The sequence below is a fragment of the Mus caroli genome, unplaced genomic scaffold, assembly GCF_978045245.1.
Source record: "Mus caroli unplaced genomic scaffold, Mus_caroli_1 scaffold_15, whole genome shotgun sequence".
Taxonomy (NCBI): domain Eukaryota; kingdom Metazoa; phylum Chordata; class Mammalia; order Rodentia; family Muridae; genus Mus; species Mus caroli.
Genome location: NW_028227270.1, coordinates 24,850,540 through 24,873,514, shown reverse-complemented (window position 1 = coordinate 24,873,514; position 22,975 = coordinate 24,850,540). Strand labels below are relative to the sequence as shown.

Sequence of the window (22,975 nt, the reverse complement as noted above, 5' to 3'; positions counted from 1 at the left end):
TAAAAACCAAAGCACAACAGGGCAACAGAGAACACAGGCTGGGGCGGGGCGGGGGCGGGGCTGGGGCGGAGCCACAGGACCTTGTGGATGAGCTGTACATTTTTCTTTTTTCTTTTTTTTTTTTCTTTTTTAATAAATGTATAGCCCAGGCTGGCCTCGAACTCGTGATCCTCCTGCCTCTGCCTCCTTCAGCAAATCCTACCGGCGTGCACCACCACTACCGGCGACCTGTACATTTTTCATCTGAAAGCCTTTCTGGCCTCTATATACCACAGAATAACATCTGCTACATTACATCAAGCTAGATTTGCTTTTAAGTATAATGGGGGAAAAAGATGACCCTATTTGGATTAAATAAGAAACTAGATCATTTACAGTGTTGTGATTTTATCTTCCATGATGTATACTTAAGATCAAAATCTTTTAGCCGTGACCTCAACAAAACAGAGCACAGAGAGTTGAGAATGATACCGCCAGCTTTGCTGTCCTGCCTCCTCTCTGACTGACAGGGTCTTGATATGTTTGTAGCCTAGGCTAGCCTCTAATTCATTATCACACCTTGAAGTTTTTTGAATTAATTTTATCCATATCCTCTTTGATTTTATTGCTGTCCTTTAATTTTAGCACTAGAATATAAAGGAAGCCAGGCATGCTGGTATATGTATCTTATTAATTCCATCCTTTAGGCAGGAGTACTGTAACCGGATCTCTCTACACTCTCCCAGATAACCCAACATCATAAGGACTTTTGAAGGTTCACTAACAGGACAGATCATGATGAATGCACTGCCTAGATTTATTTTATGATTGCCAATCTTCTCCCTACCCCACCCCCACCCCTGTTTCTTTTTATTCAACCACAAGAAGCCCAAATGAGCAAGTGCGGAACTAAGTACAGGACTTTAAATTAGGTCCTTCCCCTAAGTCGTGGTGAACATGATCACCACGGTTTGCACGGTCAGCTCCTTCTGGCCTCTGATTCTGGATGATCTTGTTAACCTTGTTAACTGACCTCCAATGACCCCATTCATGGCCCCGCTCTGTCTTTCTTCACCTGTTTCTTTGGCCTTTTTCTATCTCTCATACTGGTATGTAGACTCCAGCCAGGCAGGACCTTATCCAACCCACTGGCACTATTTCCGGCGCTTACACCAGGGTCATCAGAAGGCAAGCGCTCAGCACTCACTCACACTCCTGAGAACTAAACGGACTGCAGCTGGGGCCCTTACTTCAGGAATAAACTGGAATATAAACCACCTGTCTTTCGTCAACAACCTGAACACCAACCTGTCTCTTACAGTCTGGCAACAGAACGAGACAGGCAGGGGACAGGAGTAACCATCATTCGTCTTGGCCATCTTCCTCACTGCTAAAGCCCATGCCTACAAGTGAGACATTCTCTCCTTCCCCACAGGCAAGCTAATAACCTTAGCTAAGACAGAGGCTAAATTAAAGCAGTCAAAGTGAATTTAAAAATCATTTTGAAATCCCCTTTATCTCAAAGGTTCAAACTGACATTGCTAAATGATAATGAAAACAACAAAAGGCCGAATAACTCTGTACAGATACCTTGCCAGGTCTGTTGAACCTAGACCCAGTGCGATGTGAAGAAAATAATGCCAAGATGTTTCAGAGAAAAGGAGAGACAGCAACGCTCTCTGTTGGTAGAGTTCCGTGCAAGTAGCAATCCCGAGAGCCATTAACATTTTCTCTGTAACTTTTCCTATTCCAGAAACCTAGAAAAGAATCCATATTTAGCAAAATTGAGTGCAGTATAGCACAGATGAACGAATATTTATGATTTAGTGCTTGCATGTGGGCATGTCTGAAGGGGAATGTTGTTGGTGCTAAGGCTTGAACTGAACTCAGAGTCTTGAACAGGCCACGGAACAGTCTGCTGCTGCATGGCATTCCCAGGGGAGAGACTATGTAATCTTCTGCCACTAACAAATGGTATGAATAATAGCGTTTTCACATGTCATACAAGAAAACAGGTACTATTTTTGGTCACACAGCCTAATTTGATAGAATTTTTAAAAGGCATTTTAAAAAAGACTTCTGTGGTCATACAGATTTTTGGACATAGTGGAGCAAACAGATGAAACTTTTTAGTATAATATTTATGTGTGCTAATATCAACAATCCAAGGGGATATAGGATTTTGTTTTTGACAAAATGAATCCAAAGTATGTCACCATCTCTAAAATGATAAAGCTTTATATTTTTTAACATTTCAACTGTATACTACATGATAGTCTAGAACCTGTTCAAAATAACAGACAATATTGAATCTGTATAAGGTACCACTCAATGTTCAAGGAAAAGGTGATAGAAAAGATCACAGTATTAATGATTCCTGGATGCTATATACATACAGTAGTTTTTTTTCTAAGGTATAAATAGGTGTTCCATGTTTTTAAAGTTCTAGGTTCAAATATTGGGTGAATTAAAATATTGGTGATATTCTAAAAAATCTCATTTAAAAATCATTACTTATACAATAATAATTTAAAAATCCTTAATTACAAAAGTAAAGAAGACACAGGATATAAAAATTCTGAAGCTATAAATAATAAAATATGCCACTTCTGGAACCTAGTGTGAAAAATTTATCATTTTAGAGATGGTAAAGTACTTTGGTTCAATTTTGCCAAAACTGAAATTCTAACTCCCTTTGGAGTTCACACCCACTCATCCGGCAGTGACTGGACTGGAGGGTGAGACAGAACAGGTAAGGCTGCAGGCACTCCTGGAAGGGCTCCTTTATGTCCTCTTTGCTAGGGAGGATGAACTTAAAGTCTGCCACCTCTCGTTTACTTTCTGCTCTCCCACAGCAGAGCTTCCTAAACACTGCTTTCAGGGTCTACAGGAAGTTTCAAGAGCACATCCAACACCAAGCAAAGTGCTCACATGCTACCTATGGTTTCACAGCTCTTCAGCAACGACAGTTACTATCAGCCAGTGCTTCTCGACCTTCCTAACGCTGTGACCCTTTAAAACAGCTCCATATGCCGTGGTGAACCCCAAACATATGCTACTTTTATGACTCATAAATATGTGATATGCAGGTTATCTGGTCTGTGACTCCCAAAGGGGTTGAGAACCGCTGGGACTCTAGCTCCTCTGTAGAATTCGGAATATACACACAAATGATAGCAGCTTTCTACACGACTTTACCTTTCTAATAGGCAGGTCCTTGATGAAGTCCATCACCGAGCTCCTGCTGGGAAGGATCTGGTACTGTCCGTTCGGCTTATTCTTATCACTGCACACTTTTGCTAACATTGTATTGGGGGCGATGCCTTAAAAAGAAGAGCACTCCACTCACTCCAGAAAGCAGCTACAGAGTTAATTATGTGACAAGGAAATGCAAATGCTTGGGAATGACACTTAAACTGACAGTCTCCCCAGGGCTTTTTGAGGTTTTAGGGAAAGGGAATAGATTAGCTATGGCAGCAGGTGACTTGAGAAATAGTTCAACCCTCACATCTTAGACTCCAGGAGTAACTTCTGAACCAAGTAATATGAAGTATCATCACTTATGACTGTCCTAGGAATAAAGAATTATTTATTAATTATTATTATTAAATAGCTGATTCCTATTTACTTCTCAGAAAAGGTCTAGAATATAGTTTATGGTAGATGCTTAATTTTTAAAGTTTTTCAAGTACTCTGACTTATATTAAAAGCAACAACAATATAAAGCCTTTAATCTTTAGGGCTACAAAGCAAACGACCACACCTGATGTTTTACAACTCTAGGAGTCTTATCAAGTCAATTTATAGTAGGTGGATCTAAATACATTCATTCATTAATAGCTTATTTTGGTTTTTATAGATATTTTCTAAAAGCTGATTATGCTTTGCAATAAAAAAAAAACACTAATCCAATCACACATGTTTTTAAGATCATGCAGAGGCTTTGTGACAAATGGTGCGACCACTATCAGCCCCTATGCTAAGGTTCCGGAGATGCCCCTAGGGGTTGTGGATACACGTAAACTGGGGGACGCTGTTGGCTTTCTTTCCTTTATAATTTTTTTTTTTTAAACCAGATGGTCTTAGGTTGCTACAAGTTGATCTTTTTCTTGGTTGAAGCAAGGGGAGGTTCAGCAACCTGCATTTATGCTAGGTTGTCTCCTCCAAAGCAATCTAGGGCAAGTGCCAATCAAATATGCTGTGCAAATCCAACGAAAATACATTTGCACTTAAGGATCACTATTCTAGACCTGTGATAGCTTTTTTGCCTTGGGCCATAGACTTTGTGCTTAATTACAGCTTACCTGGAGGTTTAGCTGGCCTCAGTAGGTAAAAGTTACTAGCAGCCAAATCCAATGTCATCATCGCTTTACAATGAGCAACAGCTAGTGTTAATATCCCTTTAAATAAATACCTGCGCTGGCTGTCAGCGTTGTTTTTTGTTCAATTCTGAAGCGAATTTCCTTTACCACTTCCTCAGCTGATGTTCCAAAAACAACTGGATTTTGGGCTATTTGAGGACTGTTTTGTTCTTCAGAGTTCAGTTGGAAAGGACTTCCTTGGGGTTGCAAATCAGGAGGACTATCTTCAAAAAGCAGCGGGGAGATGGACCGCTCATACTCAGTCAGCTCGTTAGCTTCCTGTCTGGGTGTGTCTGGATCACAAACAGGAACGGCAAGTCAACTTCATTTTAAGAAACACACACGTCTCCATTTTTTCATTTTCTCAATGCTCCTCCTGCATGTCCCAATCCAATGTGTAATTAATTTTTTTCTCTCTCCCCTCTTCTCACCTTTCTGTGTGTGTACACTTGTCTGTCGGTTGAGACAGTCTATTAGCCCACATTGGCCTCAGTCCACCATGGAGCCCACACTGGCCCTGAACTCCTGATGGTTGTTTCCCAGGCCTTGTACGCGTGGGATTACAGGCACCAGTGCCCACCTTCCCCTACCCCTCTGAGAACAAGCAGTTCAGCTTTCTCCCTAGGAACCATGATAAGAAATGCTATCATTTTTTTTTTTTGTAGCTATTTAATAAAGACAATGTGGTCTGGCCTTCCTTAAAAAGAGCAGCATCCATTTCTTTAGTGTATGTTTTAAAGGAAATATTTTAGTTAAAACTCATTAACTTACAACATCTATTATGTTTTCTTTAAGAAAGGAAATATTTTTCACTTTATTTTTCTATAAGGACAAAAAAGAACCTTCTTAAGTTAGAGGTAGGAATGAGGAGGGAAGTCATTAAACAGTAGGAATAATTACAACCAAAATTAAATTTTGCTTTAGAAGAGGAAAAAAACCCTCTATTCATAGAAGAAACTTCAAAAATATTAAAATATTCTGAAATGTTTCTTTTCAAATGTTGATTCTATTTTTAACTTGTTTGTTAACAAAATATTACTTTCATTAGCTTGCCTTTGCTATAAATGAAATTACTTCTGAAAGCAGAACTTTTTTTTAATTAGATATTTTCTACATTTACAATTCAAATGCTATCCCCACAAGCCCCCTATACCTTCCCCCCGCCCTGCTCCCCAACCCACCCACTCCCACTTCTTGGCCCTGGCGTTCCCCCGTACTGCGGCATATGATCTTCGCAAGACCAAGGGCCTCTTCTCCCATTGATGGCTGACTAGGCCATCTTCTGCTACATATGCAGCTAGAGACACAGCTCTGGGGGTACTGGTTAGTTCATATTGTTGTTCCACCTATAGGGCTGCAGACCCCTTCAGCTCCTTGGGTGCTTTCTCTAGCTTCTCCATTGGGGGTCCTGTGTTCCATCCAATAGCTGACTGTGAGCATCCACTTTTGTATTTGCCAGGCACTGGCATAGCCTCACAAGAGACAGCTATATCAGGGTCCTGTCAGCAAAATGAAAGCAGAACTTCTTTACATAAATTCTTAGAGTCCGATCCAACTAATGAAGGCCCAGACTTAAAGCAGAAAGTGTAACCATCAGTACACTGGAGAGAGAGTGTTACTGTTAGGACTTAGAGGAGCTAGGCACACTGGTGTGTGCCTGGGATCCCAAGACCCAGTACATGGGAGGGTGAGACAGGAGGATGACAATACCAAAAACAGTCACATGAATAATTCCACTAAAAACTGTTCTCTAAACTTAATATAAGATAAAAACAATTTAAATATATTTATAGGATTAACAATAGTTTTCTGATCCCATATCATAAGACATATATTTCCCAAATCAAGGTAAGTACAGAAGCAACAATTATATTCTTTTTTTTTTTAAAAGCTAGGTTATCCTCACATTAACTATGCAGCCTGTCCAGGTTGGTCTTGAACACCAAATTCTATTGCTTCAGCCTTCAGAGTGCTGAGATTATAGGTATAGGAGCTTACTTTACTTAAACTTCCAGACACAGTTGAAGGTATTTTCCTTGAAAAATGACCTTGGTCTTTAGAAAATGTTTAAAGAAGGCAGGGTGGTAGCACACATCTTTAAGCCCAGCCCTGGGAAGCAGAGGCAGTCAGGTTTCTGTGAGTTCCAGGACAGCCAGAGCTCTTTTTAAAAGGAAGGAAGAAAGAGAGGAAGAAAAGAAAGAGAGAGAGAGAGAGAGAGAGAGAGAGAGAGAGAGAGAGAGAGAGAGAGAGAGAAAGAAAGAAAGAGAGAAAGAAAGAAAGAAAGAAAGAAAGAAAGAAAGAAAGGGAAGGAAGAAAGAAAGAGAAGGAAGAAAGAAAGAGAGAGAGAAAGAGAGAGAAAGAGGGAGAAAGAGGGAGAGAGAAAAATGTTTACAGATATGTAAATAATATAACAGTATACTTGATTAGTTGCAATCTTTAATTATGGTGTATAAGTTGCTTTATAAATAGAAACCTCAAATCTGAATCTGCAGGCCACACACAGTACCACCTGTTCTCACTACATCTGTGCTTCAGGCCATTTCCATTTTCACATTCTGATTTTTAAACTTTAGAGCAACTTGGGAGGAGTAAGAGGATGGGACAGCTGACATGAGGGATACCCAGAAGCCCTTTCTTCCAGTCGACTGCACAGAAGTCAAGGTAAAGGGATACAGACGGAATGCAGGCCAGTTCATCATCCTGAACTGGCTCCCAAGCCCCCTTCGGAGCAGTGTCTCGCCCTGGAGCTCTCTACTCCTGCTCTCTACTCCCGGAAGCCAAGATGCTGCCTCTGGTGCATTGTCAGAGCTGCTGCAGCAACACAGCATCTTTCAACCCCAGCTGTACTTGACCTCTGTGTGGCCTGGCTGTGTAACCGGCTGCTGAATGAAACTCTTTCACACTCTCCCTGACTGAAGCAAGCAGAGCAACAGAGACAGACTAGAGTGCTCCATGTGGACCACAAGCACTCAAGTGCTAGTGTTCGAATCTCCTACACAGCGCGACACTTGCCAGCTAGATTTGTATGGCAAAGCAGACATAAAACAATGCTTAATATTCTATTTGCAAATAAGGACAATAGTTCACTACCTATTTCTAGAGACAAAGAATCTTGAAAGATCCACCAATCACCTGCCCACTTGCAAACCCCGAAAATACAAGGTCTGCTGTTCGTAAGAATGCAGCCCATAGGGAATTATGTGTAAAAATCAAAAGTTAAATCATTTCATTTGCTTAAGAAAATGAAACAGATGAAGAGAACACCGGGCAAATGAGCAACCTTGCTGTGACGTCACCTCATCGTCGCCAGCTTGGACACTGAAAGGAGCACTGGCAGAGAGGAAGTCACTTACCTTAATCCTAAAGCAGTTTTTAAACGCAAGGCAAGAGTAGCTATGAAGGGGGTGCTTAAAATAATCAGTAATTTCCTCTTCACTTCTCTCAAAAACACTAAGAAACTAACAGAATAGGCTTTTACATTTTTACTTTTCTACTTTTTACCTCTCATGTCCAAAGAATAAGGTTATGCCAAAAGGGTCTTTCTGTTGTTCCAAGCTTCTGTGTTTTGAAACTATTATTCTTTTTTTGATATTTCCATCAAAGAAAAAAGAAAGACCAACCCCCTAGGAAATAAGGTAATGAGGCTTTGATTTGATGTCTGTATTAAACTTGTTGCAAACAAGGGGAGCTCCTAACAGTGTGAGTCTTAGAATTTGATGCTGCTCAGTGTGGTGGCACAAGCCTTTAATCTCAGAGTTTGAGGCCAGCCTGGTCTACACAGTGAGTTTCAGGACAGGTAGGGCTCAAGGCTATGTAGAAAAACCCAGTCTCAAAAAATCAAATCAAATAAAAACAAAAGCCAAAAACAAAACAAAACAAAAAAGAAAAAAAAAAAAAAGGAAAAATATTCGATTCCACCACATACCGACCATTTTTGTTCAAGGAGGTTACTAGCCTGCTTGCCCACCAATGACTAGCCCTTCTGATGCTGTGAAGAAGTTACACACATGAAATGTGGCTGTGGTTAGTGAGAGAGTCCTTTTGGGTCACCTTTTCAGCTGGGTGAACTTTGTTCATGCATTTGAGACAGGTCAGACATTTGAAGTACTAGCCCTTTTGGCAAAGGGACTGGAGGCAGAATGTGTAACATCCGAATGTTTCACGGTATCATTTTGGATAAATAATACAAATCTATGGAGTGAGTCCCGAATCCTCTAGTTGTGTAGAAGAATTATGAAGCTCTGTGGAGATGCCTTAGCGGGTAAAGCGCTTGCTTGCCATGCAAGCTTGAGGACCCGAGTTCAGATCTACAATACCAGCATAAAAGCTAGGTATAGCGGGGCCTCGGAGATAAAGGGCGATGGGAGGGACAATGACAACAGCAGATCCCCAGAGACCTTGCCTCAGAACAGAGTGACAGAGGACATCCAGGTGTACCGCTGCCCCTCCCCCACCTGGCACAGCAAGGTCTATGGTGAAGGAGAGAGAGGAGTAGGAAACAGCCACACTGTTGTCTTAGAACTAGATTATAGAAACCCGGGGAACAAAGAACAATGGAATCACCAAAGGTTTTGGTGTGTCTGGGGCTAATCTTTTTAAAAGTCTGATTCCTATCAATAACAACAACAACAACAAAAGCCACTTTAAACAGAGAGCTTCCTTTACTTCAATGTAATCTAAATGCTTTGATATTAAGAAAATAACTGTTTTGCAAATAGTCTGAAGAAGCTTGTAATTTCTTAAAATTTGGAGATTTAACACTTTCACCTGATTTTAAGAGATTGCATATATTTAATTTTTAAAACCCCACTGGTATATTTTTAAGTTTCTGATTTTTCATTTTTACAAAGATGAATCTAATCTTCTGATATGATTTAGTTGGGTTCATCCCAAGAGCTGCTCTCTGTTAGTTGGTAGTTGGTACTTTTAATACACTGCTTACCGATTTCTAAGTAGTTCCCCATTTTGATGAAATATCTCCTTTTGTCCTCAGGCCAATCTCGCCTTTCCTGCAAGTGCTGTGTTATATTCAAGTAGGCTTCGTCCAGACTCACAGCCATAAAATTGGGATCATATTCAGCCAGTATCTCCTTAACCTTCGAAAAGAACGACAACAAAAAGTTTAAACTTTGCTGCCACAGCGAAACCTCCTGTCTTATATATCTGAAAAGAAGCACGAATATTCTTACTTTGCAACTATATTAATGATCCTGCAATCAATAGCTCACGGATTTAAGGAATAAATAATTTACTACCAGTGGATATTTGTCAAACTCTCTTTTGCATTAAAATAGATCACAAAAGCAGAAGACCATGAAATAGCTTCATCTGAGGCAACCTGAGTCCAGCAAGCCAAATAAATCTCGGGCATTATTCTGGTAGGAACAGAAAGAAATGACTGCGGTTTAAAGTCGCAGGCAGAGGAGTGGGCGGGACAGGGCTCTCTCTCATTTCGCTTGTGAAGATGCTTGTTCATTTTAAATAGGAATGTGAAGTACTGCCATATCTTAGAGGACAGTGCATTTCAGTTAATTATAATAATATGAACAATACTCAATAGGAAATAAAGGTACAATTCACAGTAATCTGGACTGGGAAAGATGATAAATCTATAGAATAATTGCATGCTCACATTAAATTATAGGTGAATTTAGACATTGTGACATGAAAGATAGACACACTGATTAGAATCACAGCTAAGACAATTCAGAAACGCCCTTCATACGGAATAGCGTTATCACACGAAAGCGTGGAGGAGTGTTTTTGCTGTTTGTCTTAACTATATCAAAGAATTAGTGGAAACAAGAGGAAATAGTTGCCAAAATAACCTATACCATAGAAAAGGTCTTTGCTGAATTGTTCTTCATCTAACATTTAACAGCGGTCACATCAGTAGCAAACTTTTTGTTTTATGTATCTTACCACAATCTATCTTACCCCAATCATGAACAACTGAGGGGAATGTAGGGAAATGGTGATGGGAACCAGCACCTGAGTTTTCAGTGCTTGCATAGCTTTGTTCTGTCAGAGGAAGGCACTCTGTAACAGATGCCAACACTATCTTTTAATGAACGTGACAGAGGTCTAGAGTTCAACTCCTGGTCCCTGGCTCAGGTGTCTCACAGCCACCTCTGGGTCTAACTCCAGGAAGTCTACTGACATCATAGACATCTGCACACACTTGCCTACCACAAACAGGCACAAATATACATGTGGAATTAAAATGAATAAAAACATATCTTTATATCAAGAGGAGGCCTTCTCCTCCTCCTCCTCCTTTTTTCTTTGCAATATGGTCTCATATAGCTCAGGCTGGCCTCAAAATGACTAAGTAGCCTAAGCTGGCCTCCATAGTGCAGGAATTTCAGGTCATGTTCAGACAGTAGTCCATGGCCATTTTCATTATATAATAGCAGTCTAAAAGGATGCACAGTTGATTTTGACTCAAAAGTCCCCGCACTGTATGACAGGTCGGTTTTAATGAAAATAGAAGAATGATAACTTTTCACATAGACAGCTCAGACTTTTACTAAGTAAACACATCTCTGTACTTCACTGTTTTCAAAATGAGGGAGCATCCCTTTCCTTAACGTCTACGTGGCATTCCATGGCCAAGTAGCTGGGAAGGATGATGAAGTAAGCAAAGCAACTAATCTAACTAAGTGCACTTTGTTCTGTGTAGAAGCACAGGGGCAAGCTTGGGGGCCCGTGCCTGCAACCCTAGCACTCAAGAGTTTAAGGTTAGCCTGAGCTACACAGTGAGTATCAGGCCAGCCTGGAACAAAACAAATAAACAACAACAACAACAAAATAATAATAATGAATTTATTTAGAATAAATTGAAGTTATTAATGATGAAATATAGAGGCTCTCTATATTAGAAATATTAGATTGTTCTAGAAGAATTTTATACATGGAGGAAAATATTGAAAATTTACTTTATGTTATATTAAGGCTACTCAAAGTTTTGAAAGATTGTGGAGATTTGACAGATTGAGAGCAGATGAAAAATACATGGAAGGCAAAGGGTTGGGAAACACAATGCCATGTTCTGTATCCTGTACACAGCTCGCCATTCACTACAGGTGAGACCAACAGGAAACACAATGGCGTGTGTGCATCCTGTACACAGCTCGCCATTCACTACAGGTGAGACCAACAGGAAACACAATGGCATGTTCTGCATCCTGTACACAGCTCGCCATTCACTACAGGTGAGACCAACAGGAAACACAATGGCATGTTCTGCATCCTGTACACAGCTCGCCATTCACTACAGGTGAGACCAACAGGAAACACAATGGCATGTTCTGCATCCTGTACACAGCTCGCCATTCACTACAGGTGAGACCAACAGGAAACACAATGGCATGTTCTGCATCCTGTACACAGCACCATTCACTATAGGTGAGACCAACAGGAAACACAATGGCGTGTGTGCATCCTGTACACAGCTCGCCATTCACTACAGGTGAGACCAACAGGAAACACAATGGCATGTTCTGCATCCTGTACACAGCACCATTCACTATAGGTGAGACCAAACCTTGACAGGCTAAGGCATCTGGAGTTGCCCAGGTGACAGGAAGGCAGTGACAGGGTTTGGGGTGACAGGGCTTGGGGTGAGATGTCCACTTACCTCCTTACTCACAGCTCTATATTTGTCAAAGTTTGGGGGCACTATAATAAGTTGTGGGCAGAGCCTCTTAGCAATAAATCCTGGCATGGCTGCACGGACACCAAACCTCCTTGCATGGTAATTTGAAGTAGCCTGAAAGAAAATGGACCGCATAGGGAAAAATAAACAACCCTAAATGGACATATCGATCAGTGCATTCATAAGAAACACATTACTGCTGTGCATTTTCAATTCAAGGGCATTTCTTTTATAAGCCACTGTCTTGAACCATATCTTGACTTTCTTAAAAACCATGACCCTGTCTCACTGTTACTTCTGAATTTATAGCATGATACCAGGTAATAAGCAGAACAATGAAAAATTCTTCAAAGTGGATGTGGTGGTGGATATCTGTCATTCCAGCAATTAGGAGTCTAAGGCAGGAGAGCTACTAGTTTGAGGTTCAAGGTCATCCAGTTCTACACAGCAAATAATGGCTTTAAATAACTTAAAAAATATTTCCAGTAATTAAGCTTCAATATATACATATAATATACATATATAACATATACTGTATATACATTTTATATAATATATATTATATACATATACATACACAGACACACATAAATAAATATATATATGTTGTAACCCTAATACATGTGTAATATAATATTTATCTAATCCTGGATGAGAGTGGAACCAATATGAAACTAATAGTAAATAAAATAGAACAGTTATAAAGAAGAAAATATCAACAGTATACATATTATGTAAAGTAATATGTATAGAAAGTATCAGTATAATGTAAAAAGAGCATGTTTGTTTAAACTATTTGGGACCAGAAGAATATCATATTTAAGTTTTTATATTTGAGAATATTAAATAGGTTTTTTTTTTCAGTTAACCTTCCTTGACTGAGAAGTCTGAAATCAAAAATGTCTCAAAATCCAAAACCGTTTTGTGCTTGTGTACATGTATGTACATGTGTTTATGTGTGTCCATGTGCATGCAGGTGAAGGTCCCAAATCCAACATTTTTAGAAATGTATTTCATATGTTTTAGATTAGAGATTCTCAGCCAGTAGTATACATTTGCCCTATCAGGAAATTTTTTTTTTTATCAGAACAAAAAATTAAAGGCCTAGATCTGATCAGAAATATTATGTCTCTAAAATGAAGTACTTAAAAATTTTTTTAAAACTTCAAAATTGAGTTTTATTTTTTTAAAGGCTTGATTTTTTTTTTCAAAAACACTTTGGCTAGGACATGATGCTAAAAAGTCAGAGAATGAAAACACGAGAGTATTTAGTAAATCCTGTCATGATGGTGTTTGCCAGTGGTCCGGGTCAAGGGCAGGACCCTAATACCATCTACAGCCAAGTTTAATACTGAATGGGGCCTTTATCTGGAAACTAAGTGAGTGCTAGAGAAATGCAGGCCATGACTATCACATGAAGGAATTATTTCAGAAAAAAAATATCAGATTTCCTTTAATCATTAAAAAGCCATTACAAAAATCTTGACAGTACTCCAAAACTGTCCCAACCCCTGTTCTGTGCTCTGGAAGAGAGTGCAGGTGACACTAGAGAGGCCAAGCAAGGCTTTAAAATAAAAAAAGTAAGTCTTGAGGCCACCGAGACTGCTCAGTGCTTCAGAGTAAGAACTGGCTGCTCATGCAGAGAATCTCGGTTCAATCCCCATACCCTGAACCCACACCGTGGCCCACAACCATGGTTACTCCAGTGTTCTCTTCTGGCTTCTGGAGCCACCAGGTGCATTTCAGTAGTACAGACATACGCGCAGACAAAACTCTCATATACATAAAGTTATTAACTCTAAGGAAATCTTATGAAACTGATATGAAGCTAGATCTGATGAAGAACTAACGTTTTACAAGATGAGTCCCTCACATCTTGGGTTTGTAGTACATTGAAAACAGTAGCTGCAATACTTTTACACTTAACTCTTATCAGAAGGTAGAGTGTAGTTCCTGCCCAGCGAACTGCCCCGTGACTTAAACTACAGAAAGGAGCAGGAGATGACGCTGTGGGCCCTGCAGCCTCCGTCTGAAGGAAGAGCTTGCAGCTTCCCCTTTGGATGTTTACAGCAGTGCAACTACTCTAGAGTACTCGAGCATGTTAAAAGGGCAAATTACAGCACTTAGTGTCGGGCATCACATAGAGACAAGGAAGTGTGAGGCCATTCTAATCACCACCGTGGAAGTGCTAGACCCGAGTGAATCCATCTTGGATTTCTCATGTCCCAGATCCCAGAAGACACAGAGTCAACTCACCCCTACTGATCTTCGTATAAACTGAAAAATTAGGAGGAAAAAACAGAGTTGTCTGTGAAAAAAGAAGAGATTGCTTCTGCAGCCCTGGATGCTGCTCTGGGGAAGGAGTGCTGGTTCTCAGTATCAACTCAGAAAGTTAAGAAAACCCACCAAAGTCGCCAAAGCATCCTCCGAGCAGCAGGCTGCAAGCGTCTAACACGTAGCACCACTGTTAATGTGCACATCAGCTTTTTATGAGTTTACTAAACAAGAACAATTAGCTTCAACTCTCTTCAGAAGGGAAAACTATTAGTTCAGCACACAGAAATAACAATTTTGAACTTGACGTTTTAACTTTTAGGTTGGGAAGAAAATAAGTGAGGTTTTCAAAAGCCCCCAGTTTAGCTCAAACACAGCTACAGAACGTATGTGTGTAAGTACACACATACACAGGTATGCATTCTTGCTTTTCTCTCCGATTCCACTGGTGGTTTCTAGGAAAGGGAAAACATTTCAGCAAGCATTGCTTTAGTTAGCTGCCTGCGTGCTCATGATGGATTACAGCTACACAACAGAGTAGTTGTAGGACACAGGCTATAGTTATCTAAGGCATTGGAAGGAGTCTGCGACAGGGAGCAACTCTCTCGTTTTCCCAGTGTTTCTGTGATACAAATGCCTATCTACCCCAGCTGCTGCTTTCAGACAGATGTGCGTTCCTGAGCGCTGAGGCTGTCGATGAGCACCTCCTACTAGTGAATGAATATGTTTTCAGCCACAGGCACGCCTCCTGTTCCCTTCGCTTTGACTTAGGACAGCCAAAAGAAAAGGCAACTTAGTGGTCAGAAAGACAAACGATTCTGAGTTGTGGGAAAAAAAATGAATTACACTGTAAACATATCAACAAGCTCTGTTATTGCAAAATGGGGGCTGGCAAAACTTTCTATAAAGCTCAGACACACATAATCACGGGAGCTTTTGCAGATGTGTTTTGTTAGCAATTATTCAACTCTATTCAGTTGTGTTCCTTGAATGTGACAGTAAAATAAGTAAGTGTCATAACCATTTGTCCTAACAAAGTTTCTTTACAGAAAGCGATGACAGGCCAGACTTGGTCTGCAAGCCAGTTTGCAAACCTTCAAAACAGAACATTTCCCTTGCCTGTTCTTCCATTCTCTCTAGAACACGTCTGAAAATTGACTTCACGTGGGAGAGTACTCCACTACTCTGCTGATTTGTTGGGCTTGGAACCTTGGTACAGGCGCTCATTTTCTCTGTTGTTTTGTTTGTTGTTGTTCTTAAGTGGAAATAAAAATTAGTACGATCAGTTATACTGACAGGATTCAGTGGCTGAGCTCGTGTAAGCCACCTGGAACCATGAAAAAGTCCTCAGCAAACCGGCAAGCCCCAGCAGGCTTATCCGGATATCCCATGCAATTTCCTCTTTGTTTTTGGTCTTCACCTACTTACCAACATGCTCATGGATCCTACAGCAATGGGTTTATCCTTCAGCTCCGGGTTGTCCCTCATTTCGACAGCTGCATAGAAAGCATCCATGTCAACATGAACGATGGTATTGTTCAAATTCCGGTTCCGTTCTAACTCCATTGCAAATCTGTCAACCTTAATTTTTAAAAAGTTAACATACTTTTAGGCAATATGATATCAAAACATTATTAGCCATTAACTTTAATTCAGAAGTGTCTATCTACCAGTCTACTCATCCATCCATCCATCCATCCATCCATCCACCTATTAGGTATATATTTTCTTATATCTATGGGTATGTAATTTATTGTTGTTTATCAAGGTTAGTAACTGCTTCTATTTTTCACACAGACAGCCTATTCTTAGTCATTACCTTTTGATTTTGTGTGTAAGTGTGAATGCTTACCTATGCATGTGTGCTTGGGCCACAGTGCCTTGGGTCTCTTCCCTGTTGCTCTCCCCCTTGTATTTTGAAACAGGATTTCTCAGTGAACTTAGAGCTTGCTCTTTTGGTTGTGCTGGCAGGGCCCTGAGCTCCTGGGACCCACCGGTCTCCCCACACAGTGCTGGAGTCACACACGTGATGCCACACCTGACTTTCACATGGTGCTGGGGGCCCAAACTCGGGTCCTCCTGCTTATACAGCAAGGGTCTCACCCACTGAGCCCTCTCTGCAGACTGACAGCCTATTTGTAAATGTAGGCTCCTAGTGATTCTTCTTCCTGTTCTTCCAGGAACAGAGCAGGAACTTACCAAGTATTTCATGAATAAACGAGCTACCCCAGTTACCTGCATCAAATGATGCTACTGCTCAACTGATTTGGATAAACCTACTATAACTGAATGCTTCTATTTAGGCAAATGAAACAATTCCCATTTGACTCGAATTGTTAATGTCTTAAAACAGAACAGAGGAACTGCACATCAAGAGATTCTACCTCTGGCGCATGACATGATGCTGCACTCTGTTCAAGAGAACATGTTGAATGAAGTACAGAGTGAACATTCCTTCTGTGAAACTATGTCTGCGGGGCTGCCTTGGCTAGGTTTCTGTTGCTGTGATGAAACATCAGGAAGGAAAGGAACTTGGGGAGACAGGGTTTATTTCACTCGCAGTTCCAGCAAAACTGAAAGCAGTCAAGGCAAGGACTCAAACAGGGCAGGAGCCTGGAGGCAGGAGCTGACACAGGCCATGGAGAGTGCTGCTTATTGGCTTGCTCGGCCTGCTTGGTCTCTAGAACCCAGCGCACCAGCCCAGGAGTGGCACCAGCCACAGTGGGCTGGGCTCTCCCATGTCAATCACCACAGCCTGATCTTATGGAGGCATTCTCTCAGTTCCGAGTCTCTCTTCCCTGAGTCTAGCTTCTGTTAGGTTGACATAAAACTAGCCAGGAGAAGAGCTAATATCTGAAATAGTTATTCTATACCAATATCAATTAAAAACTGAAGATGTAGCTTATTTTTCATAAAACTTTAAAATACATGTCAAATATAACAATGCAGAATTGTAATCTTTAAAACTTTTTTCCTGTTCAGAGAAAAATTACTGGGTTGAAAGAAAAAAAAAAGAGAGAGAACATAGAGAGAAACAAAATAGGAGAGTAAAGAAAAGTTTACATAGCAAACATCCCCATACCCTGTTTGTATGGGCGGCCTCTACTAATGTTCTACATGTGCTTGCCTAGGCTAGCCTGCAAAGGGCTATGGGACAGGTTTAATTTTGACAACCTATAAGAAGCTGCCTAGATCATTAACATAAATCATAACAGAAGACAGCCATAAAACAAGCACCACACACACAGCACATGGAATCTACTACTGAGAGGAGCAACAGAGGCAGAGCACAGCAACCAAGGAGAGAGGAAAACAGTTCTGGAGAACCCAGTGAGCGCCTGAAGGAAGGCAACACCTTCATGGGGAGAGCACGAAGGCTCGCTGTGCCTGCCCATCCCCCATGCACGTGCTGTCTTCAGCCTTGCCCTCACTTATAGAATACTTGTTTCATGGTCTTAGGACAGACACACTAGCCACCCACCCACTAACTGGAGATTAAAACTGCAGCTCTTCTCTTAGGAACAAGACCCGAATCCCATCTGCCTGTAGCAGACCCTGACAGTGTACACAGGCCTACCCGTGCTGTGCTTACCCCTCTCGCTGACCTGAGGGACTCTGCCTTCTTGGGTTGCTCCTATCTAGAATACCCTGAGCTCTGCCACAGCCTTCATGGGTCAACTCAAATATGCTATGAAACTCGGCTGCAGCTTTGTCTTCCATGCCAGAGAACCAATGCTCTCTTGCTTGATTTCTTGTTTCCACTGTGGCCCTTATTGTAGTAGATAAGCTGTAATAATTACAATATGCCTAAAATATGAATGAAGTAAGAATAAAGGAGTGGCACCTGAAATATTTTGGCTTGGAATAATATAGAGAAGCAGAAGATAAATAGAAAGCCAACCGCGAGGGAAAACTCCTCACACTCATGATTAACGCTGAGATGGTTTCTTCTATGAACTTCTCTCTTGTACTCGATGCAAGCGTGCAGCTGCCCAGAGGAAGCCTCACAGTGTGACTCATCTCTTCCATCTTCCTTTAATCTCTTCTTAGTCACCCACCCATCCTGTCTGAACGCTCTCTGCTCTCCCCAATGCACAGCGCCTGCCTTAGCTTCCCAACATTTCTCCCCCTTTACTTCTCGGTCATGGTTCGTTTATCACTTTCCCCTGAGGCCTTTCACAGTCTACTTGGTGGCTGTAAGTAACATTTACCTTCTTCCTCCTGTTACTTCTGAGAACTCGTGTGTCACCGGGGTTAAAGACAAGAACTTTCCTCTGGGTCTCAGTGATGCTTCTCATTAGGCGCAGGACAGTGGCTATGTTAGCACTCTCTTACAACCCTTAATTCTAATAAACTAATGGCAAAAGGTTGTTGAAGGAATGAAGAGATGCTTGTACAACGTGTTCTTGGAGAGGGGTATGGCAAGGGCTCACTGACTACCTCTCATTCTAAGGTAGAAGGGACAGTTATGGACTATGTCAGATGTTAAGCACTTCCCACAAAAACTCACTTACTAGTAAAAATAATTCAGAGATTACAATTATTAGTCTTATAAATGAGAAAATGAAAGTTTACTAAGATTAAGAGATTTGTTCTGAGTCATAGAGCTGACGTGAGAGAGCTGGACTTGGGAAACAGGTTACACCAAAGTTTGTTTTCTTTGTCTTATCTTTTCTAACACAGGCTTTGGTTTTTTTGTCATTGTTGTTGAAGTTATTTGTTTTGGAAACTATATGTAGTCCTGGCTGTCCCAGAACCCACTATGTAAAACAGGCTGGCCTAGAGCTCACAGAGACCCATCTGCCTCCTGAGTGCTGGGGTGAGAGCCTCGAATACCACCTGTGGCTAATAGACTTTGAACAGTCTTTAACATTGTTGTATCCACACTCTATACTAATTTCTTTTCAAAATCTTCAATTTCTACTACATTTGGGACAATATTTGGAAATTCTGCTTTTTATTTTGACTCAGTATCTCCATAAAGTCTACTGAGTTGGTCCAAGTTAGCAAAGGCGGTTGTTAAAATGGTCGAAATGCACGGATTGGCTGTGTGGCCTCACTTAACAGAATGCAGATGCTCATTTATCCAGTTTACAAGCTCATTAGAAGATAGTTTATATGATAACCAGATGCCTGCCTTCCAGGAGTGTGGTGAGGGTGGAGTCCAGGGGAGGATATTCAAAGAGGGTCCAAATGAGCTGCCTGGCTCATGCATGCAGACTTCTTACCTCGGCCTGACCAGCAGAAATTTACACTATCATATCACACATAATCAAATCTAGCATGTGGAAAATGTCCAAAATAGAAACATTTCCTATGAAAATGTCTTCATTCTTTGAGACCTTCTTGTCTCCTTGGGACTTCCTCAACCTCCTCCCACGCACACAGCTTCTTTTAGAGGAAGCTCAACAAATGAAACAATTAAATAATCAACATAAGACACATTTCCTACCACTCCTGTTCTGAGAGATGCCAGCGAGGCTCCCAGCAAACCCTGGGCACAACTGGAACAAAAGCTGAAATTCTGATGCTCAATGGAAGGCACTTTCTAGTCCTTCAGGTTATCTGGACGTTAAACTGCAAAATTCGTATGAAACCCCAAAAGTCAGAGCAACACACCAGCTATGATCCTCTGTGTCTGTAAAGCGTCTATTAAAGATATATGTAGATTACAGATCATAAAACCTAGCAAGTTCCAAAAGCAAATTGTTTACAGAATAAGGTCAACTTAAAGACAGCATTATTTTCTACAGAATGCAATTTTTTAAACTTAGAAAAAAAATCCTTCACACTTTAACTGAAACACATTTTGTTTGTCTGCTCAGTGAAAATTACTATCAAGGGAGTCAAAAGATAAGTTAAACTAGAAGAAAATATTTTTAAAATAAAAGTCAGTATGTGACTGATACTCAAAATACACAAAGGATTCTTCAAACTCTGTAAAAAACAAAAGTCAACAATCTTATTTAAATCTAAGCCTAAAGCCTTAACAGACACCTCACCAGAGATTTATACATGACATCTAACCATATGAAATGCGACTCCTCACTCTATGCCAGTGAGGACACGCAGTGTAAAATGACGTAACACCATCATCCTGCATGTGTCGGGATGACCCCAACTGAGAACACTAACAACGCCAAAGATTGGTCAGAATGAATAGCAACAGGGCCCCTCATCCTTCACAACGAGAATGTCGAAAGGTATGGTCATCTTGGAAGACAGCTTGGCAGCTTCTTATAAAATGTGAACGTCTTTTAAATCACATGACCTAGCAATTCTATTCCTTTGCATTTACTAACTGGAGTTGAAAACTTAGGCCCATACATATACGAGAGCATGGGTATCTACAAGCAGCTTACTCCTAATTGGCAGAACTTGGGAAGCAAACACGATGTTCTCCAGTAGGGAAATGGATAAACTGCTAGACATGTGGATAAAAAATAACATTCAGCACATGAAAACAGTGAGAGATCAAGCCATAAACAACATCAAGTAATCTAAGCGTATATCAGTAAGTGAAAGAAGCCAGTGTGGAGAGGCTGCGCACAGTAGGATTCCGATGCTGGCCAGGGTGGGACCTGGGACAGTGAGTAGATCAGAGCTCCAGGGATGAGCAGAAGAGAAGGATGGACAAATAGGTCACAAAGGGACTTAGGGCAATAACTCACATTGTAATAGAGTTATTGGTACTTTAATGGTGAACATATACCACTATAAACTTGTCTACACCTTTAAAGCAGAAAACACTAGTAATAAATTATTGATGCATGATAAAGACATGCCATAGTAGGCACATTAACTGCAACAAGTGTAGTGCACTTCTGGGAGAGAGTGCTTGGCTACAGGCTAGCCCGTGTGAGGGCAGGGAGACCTGGCTAGAGGCTAGCCCATGTGAGGGCAGGGAGATCTTTACTTTCTGTGCAGCTTTTCTATGAACCTAAAATGAAAGTCTTAAAAAGAACAGCATTAGGTTTGACTAGATAAGCTTCTAAAGTATGTGATCAAAATTAAGAGATGTATTGAAAACACATATAGGGTATATGGTAAGAAAAATCCTTAATGCATACGATCTCATAAATGAAGAGAAATTGATAATAAACTCTAGAAATAAGGAAGAAGATAGCACTGGACTGTTTGTCAAACATCCAAATCTATCTCCCCATTCTTTCCATTAAACAGAAAGGCTGGGCCGACGGCCACCTAGCTAGAGAGCACATTTTATAGCTTCTCTTGCAGTCATGTGTGGCCCTCTAACTTGAGTTGCTGCCAAAAGAATGTGAGTTTAAATATTGTTTACAACTTCTTTCCCACTTGTTTGACAGCAAATTATTTGCTTTTAATCCCCCCTCTCCCACACTATATCTTCCTCACCAAGAAATGGAATGTGGATTACTTTTGTCAGGCCAGTAATTATAACACCAGGAGATAAGAGAATAATATAGATAATAGAATAGATTTAAGGAAAATTTGTGTCAGAAATTACTATGGTCATCAGAGCCAAGGATGCCATGGAACTGTAGGCACAGTGTAGCTAATATTAGCTTGAAATCAGAACAACTATGAGTACAGTCAAGGGACCCTCACAAGATCCATCCTACTGACATTCCCTCCCACGAAGAGTGGAGAAGGGTGGCTGGACCTTACTCCAGACCACAAGCACTCACTCCTTCCTGTGCACACCGCTCCCCATCTGTATACACTCCTGCCCAGCTACACACCATCATTGGAGGTTATAAGTACATAGGAGGTTAGCTGAAGGAGGGAGGGAATCCATTTATGGAGCACTTAGGCCATCACCCCAGCTGGACCGAAATGTTACTCATCCTCCCATAGGTAACCCCACCCTTTTCCCTCACTGGCTCACCAGCCCAAACCTTTATGGGATTGTTTCTTCTGTCTGTCCTCAGTGACTATCGTGGGTGAATGTATGTTTGTTCTTCTCTCCACAGGAACAGGAATGTAACCAGCGATTACTTCTTATTATATAAGAAGGAACTGTTGCTTTGGTTTCCTTATGCCACCCACTTAACCTGTCTCATAACAAACGCATCTCATAATGAGAAGGGTGAGTGCCATGTGAGGACAGTTTCTCCTCTGACTCAATAAAAAGCAATTAAAACCAGCATGAGAAAAGTAACAAAACTGATGAAATCCGGTAATTTTAAAGAAGCATTTGAAGAAAGCAACACTTACATCTTGAAAATGTAAATCAATAATTTTTGATGAAAATAACTATACCAGAGTGCAAAGACAGAAGACTACCATCACAGAGGTGTATATAAAACAGAGACTGGAGCCAAGGTTGGGTAGTGCAAAGGCCAGGGTATCTCTACACAGTGGAACGCAATAAACTAACTGTCAAAAATGATGACCGATCCAGCACTCGGGTCATCTTTTGTGACAACAGCAGCCACTTAAAAATTATCTTGTAACTGGGTTGGGTCCCTCACACCTGTAATCTAAGCCCCCTGAAGGTTGAAGCACGGGGACCATCAGGAGCCTGAGGCCAGCGGGGCTGCAGTGTGAGATTCTGTCACATGCAAACAAACAAAACCAACAATCAAAAGACAAAATACCTACCACTACCACTATCAACAACAAATTAAATAATATTCTGGAAAAGTGTTTATAAAAACTGATACGGTTCAGTAAAGAACGTGCACGATCGCTGAACTCCACTGTAAGAGAAAGATCCTGTGGC

At 40.9% G+C, this 22,975-nt stretch overlaps 1 protein-coding gene across 4 annotated transcripts in view; it reads right to left on the bottom strand.

Annotated features, from left to right (window-relative positions):
* Nucleotides 1–22,975, bottom strand: part of Polk (DNA polymerase kappa) — a 65,766-nt gene that overhangs the window by 11,616 nt on the left and 31,175 nt on the right. For all 4 annotated transcript variants that reach the window (XR_015045376.1, XM_021180959.3, XM_085830902.1 and 1 more), the window contains exons 4-9: nucleotides 15,700–15,852; nucleotides 11,980–12,111; nucleotides 9,283–9,436; nucleotides 4,394–4,633; nucleotides 3,178–3,302; nucleotides 1,570–1,736 (exon numbers count right to left, since the gene is read on the bottom strand). Coding sequence is in view for 3 of the 4 variants with exons in the window: in XM_021180959.3 (XP_021036618.1) it covers nucleotides 1,570–1,736; nucleotides 3,178–3,302; nucleotides 4,394–4,633; nucleotides 9,283–9,436; nucleotides 11,980–12,111; nucleotides 15,700–15,852 (971 nt within the window). In the remaining variant the exon portion in view is untranslated. The remainder of the gene's footprint in view (nucleotides 1–1,569; nucleotides 1,737–3,177; nucleotides 3,303–4,393; nucleotides 4,634–9,282; nucleotides 9,437–11,979; nucleotides 12,112–15,699; nucleotides 15,853–22,975) is intronic.